General features: G+C 44.5%; 1 protein-coding gene across 1 annotated transcript; it reads left to right on the forward strand.

Moving 5' to 3' along the window:
- Nucleotides 1-2,577: 2,577 nt before the first annotated feature.
- YARS2 (tyrosyl-tRNA synthetase 2) lies at nt 2,578-7,835 on the forward strand. The gene is made up of 5 exons (XM_064155552.1): nt 2,578-3,376; nt 4,321-4,488; nt 6,066-6,221; nt 6,496-6,666; nt 7,130-7,835. The coding sequence occupies exons 1-5, from the start codon at nt 2,580-2,582 to the stop codon at nt 7,287-7,289; spliced, it is 1,452 nt and encodes a 483-aa protein (XP_064011622.1). The 5' UTR covers nt 2,578-2,579; the 3' UTR covers nt 7,290-7,835.
- The last annotated feature ends 1,046 nt before the right edge of the window (nt 7,836-8,881 follow it).

Genomic DNA, 8,881 nt, shown 5'->3' on the forward strand with positions numbered 1-8,881 from the left:
TCAGTCCCTTGTAAATACCTCAACATATTTTGAAGGTATCTAACAGTTACTCTGGATTACCAAGATTTCTGAAACTCTTGAAGAAATATGGTTTCACATGAGCTGTGGGTGCTGAATGCAGTCACCATGTTTCTGAGGTTTATGGTTCAATTTGTTTCTTTTAAAGTTGGCTTCCTCTTTACTCAAAATCATTTGACCAAACAGTTCCAGTAGTCTCTTTGGAAGACAGATAGCAAGGAGACCACTGCATTGGTTTTAGGCATCTGGGAAAGTGCCAAACAATAGGATGCTTTGCGCTTCCTTCCTCACATGACAAATAACTCAGGCTGAGGAAGCTCCTCTTTGTGGTGATTTGTCTAAAGAAGAAAGGAACTATGCTTTATTTACTGATGGTTCCTGTCACCTTGTTGGAAACAAGCGAAAATGGAGAGCTGCAGTTTGGAGCCCTACATGAACAGTGGCTGAAGCAAAAGCTGGAGAAGGTGAATCAAGCCAGTTTGCAGAGGTAAAAGCTATCCAACTTGCTCTTGACGTGGCTGAGGGTGAGAATTGGCCCATGCTTTACCTCTACACTGTTTCATGGATGGTGGCTAATGCCTTATGGGGTTGGCTAAAGGACTGGAAAAGAAATAATTGGCAATGGAAAGGAAAGCCAATTTGGGCTGCTGACTTATGGCAGGACATTGCTACCTGTCTAGAGAAAATCCCTGTAAGTGTACAACACATAGACACTCACATGCCCAAGAGTAAAGCTATCGAGGAGCATCAACACAACCATCGGGCAGATATGGCTGCCAAGGTGTTTCAAACTGATGTCAGTTGTAACTTGGATTTAGACTGAGAACACTGAGGTGAACTGTTCTTAGCCCAGTGGGCCCATGATTCCTCAGGACATCAAGGTAGAGATGCTACCTACCAATGGGCACGGGACAGAGCAATCAACATATCCATGGACGCTGTAACACAAGTTATACATGACTGTGATATTTGTGCTGCTATTAAACAAGCCAAGTAGCTGAAGCCCTTGTGGTATGGTGAGCGATGGGCAAAGTACAAATACGGTGAAGCGTGGCAGATTGGTTATATCACTCTACCTCATTCTCGGCCTCAAAAGCAAAATGTGCTGACCATGGTAGAAGCAAGCACCGGATGGCTGGAAACCTATCCAGTTTCCCATGCTACTGCACGTAACACCATTTTGGGCTTGAAAAGACAAATCCTGTGGTGACGTGGCGCTCCACAGAGAATTGAATCGGATAATGGATAATGGATAATGGCACTCATTTTAAAATAATCTCACAAAAACTTGGGCCAAAGAGTACAGCATTGAGTGGATTTACCCACATCCCCTATTACACACCTGCCTCAGGCAAAATAGAATGTTACAATGGCTTGCTAAAAACAGCTTTAAAGGCAATGGGGGAAGGAACATTAAAGAATTGGGAGAAACATCTAGCCCAAGCTACTTGGGTAGGGAATAGTAGAGGTTCTACCAACCGAGCTGGTCCAGCTCATTCAGATGTGTTACAAAAGGTAGAAGGTGACAGGGTTCCTGTCATTCATGAAAAGAATTTGTTGGGGAAGTCAGTTTGGGTATTTTCCCCGGGCAGCCCTTTCCAGTAGCCAATGACTCTCTCAGTGAAGAACTTTTTCCTCACCTCGAGCCTAAATTTCCCCTGGCGCAGCCTGAGGCTGTGTCCTCTTGTTCTGGTGCTGGCCACCTGAGAGAAGAGAGCAACCTCCTCCTGGTCACAACCACCTTTCAGGTAGGTGTAGACGGCAATAAGGTCACCCCTGAGCCTCCTCTTCTCCAGGCTAACCAACCCCAGCTCCCTCAGCCTCTCCTCGTAGGGCTTGTGCTTGAGGTCTCTCCCCAGCCTCGTCACCCTTCTCTGGACACGCTCAAGCATCTCGATGTCCCTCCTAAACTGGGGAGCCCAGAACTGAACACAGGACTCAAGGTGTGGTCTAACCAGTGCAGAGTACAGGGGCAGAATGACCTCCCTGCTCCTGCTGACCACACCATTCCTGATGCTGGCCAGGATGCCACTGGCTCTCTTGGCCACCTGGGCACACTGCTGGCTCATGTTCAGGCGAGTATCAATCAGCACCCCCAGATCCCTCTCTGTTTGGCTGCTCTCCAGCCACTCCAACCCCAGCCTGTATCTCTGCATGGGGTTGCTGTGGCCAAAGTGCAGCACCCTGCACTTGGAGCTATTGAACCCCATCCCATTGGACTCTGCCCATCTGTCCAGGCAGTCAAGGTCCCGCTGCAGAGCCCTTCTGCCCTCCAACCCAGTCACATCTGCCCCCAGCTTAGTGTCATCTGCAAACTTGCTGATGACTGACTCGATGCCCTCATCCAGGTCATCTATGAAGATGTTAAAGAGAATGAGGCCCAGCACTGATCCCTGAGGGACACCACTAGTGACTGGCTGCCAGCTGGACGTGGCACCATTCACCACCACTCTCTGGGTCCGGCCCTCCAGGCAGTTCGCACACCGCAGAGCCCCGCCCCGCTGGGAGCAGCCGGACTGGCTGCCATCGCCCCTCCCCAATCCCAGGGTCCCCCGGGCAAGATGGCGGTGCCCACGCTGCGGCGGAGTTGCGGTCCGGCAGCGGGGCTGTGGGGCGGCCTGCGCAGTGCCCAGCTGCCGCTCCCGCGGCAAGTCCACGGGCAGGCGCGGCGGGCCCGGGGCGCCGGTGGCCTACTTGCGGCACAATGCGAGCGCGGCCTCTTCCAGGAAGTGTTCCCTGCGCAGAGCGCAGAGGATCAGTTGCTGGAGCTGCTGGAGCCGGGCCGTCCGCCCCTCACAGCCTACTGCGGGTTCGACCCCACGGCCGACTCGCTGCACGTAGGGCACCTGCTGGCCGTTATGGGGCTCCTCCACTTCCAACGCGCCGGCCACAGTGTCATTGCTGTGGTAGGCGGGGCCACGGCGCGCCTCGGGGACCCTAGCGGGCGGGAGCAGGCGAGGGAGCCGCTGTCGGCGGAACGGGTGCGTGCTAACGCACGGAGTCTGCGGGACGGCCTGGGGCGGCTCTTCAAGAACCATCAGGAGCTGTTCTGGGCGCCGGGCGCCGCACTGCTGGGGCAGGCCGTGGTGCTGGACAACGCCAGCTGGTTGGGCCGGCAGCCGCTGCTCGACTTCCTCAGCGGGGCTGGCGGGCGGTTTCGCATGGGCACGCTGCTCAGCCGGCAGAGCTGCCAGGCGCGGCTGCGGAGCCCCGAGGGCATGAGCCTGGCCGAGTTCCTCTACCCGGTGCTGCAAGCTTACGACTTCCTTCACCTGCACCAGCACCATGGCTGCCGCATCCAACTGGGAGGCGCCGACCAGATGGGTAACATTATGTCCGGCTACGAACTCGTTACCAGGTACGCCGGGGACAGGTGGCAGCGGGTGGAGGGCGAGGCGGGAGGCGGGCGTGGTGCACCCCTCTGACCTAGGGGATCTGTCCTGCAGGCTGTCCGTAGCGCCAGGGTGTGACTGCGAGCAGCTTCATCCTGACAGTCCCTAAAGCCTCAGGAGTCAAAGTCATCCGTTGGGCACTTGACGTTACACGAAACTGAGATTTGAGAAGAGTGACTGATTGGCCAGACCGTGAGCCTGGCACATACATATAATTGAGCCATGGATTTGTGCTTTTCCATAAACAATGACTTTTAACCAAAAAATACTGGTTTAGTTAAGTGTTTGCCTGAGAATTGCAATCAGATATGCTAAAATGTGGATCAAAATTGAAACCAGTCTGCTGGCAAATGCATTCTAGTGTAATCGCACTAGAGGCAGAGGCAGTTGTGGTACACTGGTAAATATGGCTGCATTTCTTAGAGATGAAACATGGTGTCCACGTGTTTTTGTTTATCCACGGATTTTGCTGCTAGTTCTTAACAAAATTTGCAGATTCAGTACCATTGAGTATATGTCAGTGCTTCTGTTTCAGTAAGCACTTGACTATTACAAGACATTAGATATTCAACACAGAATAAAAGCCTTTCAAGTGTCCCAGCTGCACAGGTAGCTTAATTTGGCACTCTACCTGGTAAGCAGAAGGCAAAACGTACAGATCACTTGAATTTGGTTGTGCTGTTGCATATGAAATTACTTATTTATTCTTTAGTATGCACAAAGGAACTTAAATAATTTGAGATCAAGGTTTGTTTTTTTCCCCCTAAAGCCCTCATTTACAAAAGAGTGTTTTATAACAAAGATGGAATGTTACACATTGCTTATATTTCAGTCAACTTTACAAGAATCTGGTGTTTTAATGATAAATCTATTTATTTGTTTTTAACATGGAGTGACTTCTCTTTCTCAGGATGACAGGAACAGATGTTTTTGGAATCACCGTACCACTTATTACCAGTACTACTGGAGATAAATTGGGAAAGACTGCTGGCAATGCAGTTTGGCTAAGCAGAGATAAGACTTCTCCATTTGAACTGTATCAGTTTTTTGTAAGACAACAAGATAACATAGTCGAAAAGTATGTAGTTTTTTTTTTTGCTTTTCTCATGCTGGCATATGCACCTTAAAATTAGAATGTGGATGAACAAATGAGTAAAGCATAATGCATTTTGTTCTGCAGGTGGGGTGACTTCATCTTTGGAGTGTTAGTTTTGCCCACCTCTGGACAAACATGCCGTCTGTTTCTATCCTTGTACTGTAACTCACAAAATTAAGCATTAGTAAAAATGTTTGTGTGATGGAAGGAGCACTTGTTAAGTAAATGACCAACAATAATAACATGATGATGCCTTTAGGCTGTTTGTTCTTTGCATAACCTTGCATGGAAGTACTAGTGGATCTTTCTGAAAACTGCAAATAGGAATGATCTGCATCACTCTTAATGTTTGAGAGTTTCATTGAAGTTGTATGTTCATGGAACACAGGAGCATAGATTTCTTCTTAGAATTATGAGAAGTGGACTGATCTATAAAGCAAATTAGACTAATGCACCAAAACCTGGAAGGACATCCAAGTACTGCTTCAAGCTGTAGCATGTGAGAGACAAAAATCTTAATAATCATTACTTTAGAGTAGAGCAACTCTAACAAGCAAACTGTAGGTTTAGATTCATTGTACTGCCTCTGCATCCACATTAGCCACACGTAACTCATATTTCTACTCACTAGTGTAAAAACAGAACATGAAAGGGTAGCAAAAATTGGAGAAACACCATTTGACAGGTTTCCTTCATTGATGGCTAGTCTCTGTGCTGCTGTGCCAAATTACATAGCTGAAAATACACAGCTAATAGCTCTATTCAGGGCATTGCATTAATTTTAGTAAGTTGATACAGGTTAATTTTTAAATCTGCTTTCAACTTCAGTATAACTGTCAAATCTGAGTCTTCCCTTTCATATTGTGACCTGTCTTATAACTTGCTGACCTCTCTCAAAGTTTTGGGTTTTTTTTTTTCTCATATTTCAAATTCAGGTTCTGCATTCGCAACACTTTTCAGACTGGGAAAAAAAAGGGTTATGTAGATACTTAACATTAAACAACAATTCATGTGTTCAGACTTTGTATCAGTAAAAGTACTGGAAGCCCATTAAAATGGACATTGGTGTATAATGTATGCTCAGATATGCACCTTAAATTACTGACTATCCCAAATAATCTTCCTGCTGAGATACTTGTCAATGCATAGCATGCTTCTACCCCATTATCACTGCAGTCTGGCAGTGGCATTTCGTGTTATCCTGCTGTGCAACTACTGAGAATATATTACAAGTCTTGTTAGATGACACACAGCTGCATTAAGTCCTGTAATGTTACAAGAGAAAACTCAGTTGCTGATTGCAATGCAAGCTTCAAAAAACCATCTGACAGTATCTTTCATCTGAAGACATTGTCCTAGGCAAAAAGCTATATAAAATGCGTTATCCTGGTAAGCTGAAGCATGTAGGCAAAAGCAAAGAGTAGTTTGAAAGGGCACAATATCTGTAATATGGATTTCTTCAATCATTTTGGTATAGTTAATGAGGCTTGAATCACAAAGACAGGAAGTCTGTAATGATGCCTATATAGACAAAATATCTTTTTTCCACCTGCTTACAGATACCTGAAACTCTTCACCTTCCTTCCTCTTGAGGAGATTGACCACATCATGGAAATGCATGCTAAAGAACCTGAAAAATGGGGCCCTCAGAAACGACTTGCTGCAGAAGTAACCAAGCTTGTTCATGGAAGAGAGGGGCTAGAATCTGCCAAGAGGTGAAATTTTCTTTATTCAATGTTAATTACGTGTAGCTTTTCAGACAGTGTTGTAGTTGTTCAAAAAGTGTAGTAATTCCATAGACATCAAAAATACATTAACAATACCGAACAATTTGCAGTGCAATGGATTATGCAAAAATTTGAGATGTACTGTTAAGTACTTCTGTTACTCTGTGGATGCACAGAGCTGGGGAAGGGTCTGATCAGCTGAGTAGTGCTTTTTGTGAAAATACAACTAACACTGTATACTGAATCATCTTTGTTTTTGCAGGTGCACTCAAGCCCTTTATTACAGCAGTGTGGAGGCACTGGAAGCTATGTCTGACCAAGAGTTACAGGAACTTTTTAAACAGGCTCCTTCAGCTGAACTGCTGCTTGAACCTGGAATGAATGTTCTTGACTTGTGTCGCAAAGCAAATGCTATTCTTGATGGACCTAGTGGGTATGTTATCACCTGTGCCCTTTGGTAATTCCTCATGTAAACAAGTTGTAGTGGTATGCTTTCAGATGTTAAACAATAGGTCAGTCAAATCAAGCAGAAGCAGGCTAGCAATCTAGATAAGAAAAGAGGGGAGCACTCCATTTTGAGTGAAAGTGTAAGTTAATGAAGTCTCACGTACCTTAGTTGTAAAATCCTCACCTGATAAAAGGATGGTCCAAGGCAGCAGCCCAAGTTTCCTTATATCTGTAGGAAAGAATTGGAGTGGTAGAGGCTAAGATTAATTTCAGACACTCTTTGTCTGGACTAAAAGTAAATGTTAAGAGATTTAAAATTTATTCAATTGTGGATCAAAAAAAACCCAACCAAAAACCCCAACAAAACACCAAACAAAACAACGTATGTGTTTAATAGCAATGAAAAGTTGCTTCTTGCAATTACAAGTTGGTTATTGTTTCTTTTTAAGGTACCAGAAAATTACAGATGGCGGAGTTTCAATAAATGGGATTCGAGTAACTAATCCCGAGACTGTTCTTATTCTTGGGCAGCATATTCTCAAGAATGGCGTATCATTGCTTAGGATTGGAAAGAAAAATTACTACATTATAAAATGGCTGCAGTTTTGACAGCAGAATGTCTCCCTAAAAATAATACATTGTTTTCACTCAGTTGCTCAGAAGTGTACTTGGAAGATGTTTCTATACTGTGCATTACTAGGCAGCTCACAGACTGCCTGATAGCACAGCATCGTTCTCAAATTACAGCAACAGAGTTCAAATAAAGGCAGCTAAGTTACAGCTTTGAAGAGAATTTTAGGTACTCTGCCTTACTCAAAGCATCATTCATAAGAGGATATGCACAAGAAGACGAAAGGATTCATTTCCAAGTCTGAAGATGGAGATGTCCTTCCCCTCTTTTAACCAGATGCATTGTAGGAGAACAGTGGCCTGGTACTCTGCAGCATAATCCCCTGCAAGATGAGCAAAGGCATATACAAAACCAGTACTTCTTACAGAGCATGTATGGTGCTGCCCAGTTTGACTTCATCCTAACAAAAGAAACCTGTCTGAGTGGGTAAGGACAATTAACTTGAGATCAACATTATTTCTTTTAGCAGCAAAATTTGATTTGAAGAAAGCTGAAGATTCACAATAAATGAGTAAAGTGCTTAAGCTGTTAATATGCAAGCTTCTTACTGGTTATGTGTGGGGGCATGTTGCATAATGGTTTTCCAGGGCTAATGTGGTATTTACAGAGCAAATGCACTTTGTTAAATGTAAAAGTACAGAGCCTTTCAAAGCTTGGATCAGCCTGATGGATCCCTTTTGTCTTCTGTGTGCTTACTCTGACTTACGGGTTACGTTTTGTGAATTACACGGATGCCGGGGTGGAGGCTATGGGGAGACCTCATTGCTCTCTACAGCTTGCCTGAGGTTGGTGCTGGCCTCTTCTTACAGGTAATTAGCAATAGAACAAGAGGGAGTAGCTTCAAACTGCAACAGGGTATGTATAAACTGGACGTTAGGCATTGGAATAGGCTGCCCAGGGGGGCGGCTGAGTTACCATCTCTGGCTGTGTTTAAAGGTCATTTAGAAGTGGTGCCCAGGGAATATGGTATAGAGGTGAATGTTGTACAGCAGGCTCAGTGGTTGGACTTGATGATCCCAGAGTTTTTTTTCAAGCTGAATGATTACACCATGATGAGAGATGTCTATCCTAATCTCTGTTATATACAGGAAAACAAGAAGTAGTTGAGTTATTCCTGCCTATAGCTTTTAAAGTATTGTTTAAAAAATACCAGCAGCCTGTCTACATTATTACATACACAAGAAGTAACAATGTAGAACTGCACTGAGGACAAGTGCAAACACACATAAGGCTGTACAAATACAGGTAAAGTATTACGTTGTAAGAGCATATACATCCTTCCACCTGAACTACAAGTCAGTTCAAAACTTTATTTCTGGGACAATTATTTTTATGTATTATCTGTTTATTTAATAACAAGTATTGTTACAGCATGGATTTTTAAAGACTTGCATTGAGGATTACAAATCCAGTTCACTTCTTGACACTCAAAACATTACCAATTTGAGAATTCTTGTAAAACTTTTTTAAAATAACATTTCAGAAATGAAATTAACACTGGAAATTTCATGTGATGTTACAGAGCCAATTATCACCTGGAGGGATTTCTTAAATAAATGAAATGTATTTT

This window comes from Pogoniulus pusillus, chromosome 15, assembly GCF_015220805.1.
Source record: "Pogoniulus pusillus isolate bPogPus1 chromosome 15, bPogPus1.pri, whole genome shotgun sequence".
Classification (NCBI taxonomy): domain Eukaryota; kingdom Metazoa; phylum Chordata; class Aves; order Piciformes; family Lybiidae; genus Pogoniulus; species Pogoniulus pusillus.

Excerpts from the sequence above, each read along its gene's own strand:
- YARS2 (XM_064155552.1), top strand. The coding sequence starts at position 2,580 with ATGGCGGTGCCCACGCTGCGGCGGAGTTGCGGTCCGGCAGCGGGGCTG. Across the intron at positions 3,377-4,320 it reads GGCTACGAACTCGTTACCAG|GATGACAGGAACAGATGTTT; the intron begins GTACGCCGGGGA and ends TCTCTTTCTCAG. Across the intron at positions 6,222-6,495 it reads GGGCTAGAATCTGCCAAGAG|GTGCACTCAAGCCCTTTATT; the intron begins GTGAAATTTTCT and ends TTGTTTTTGCAG.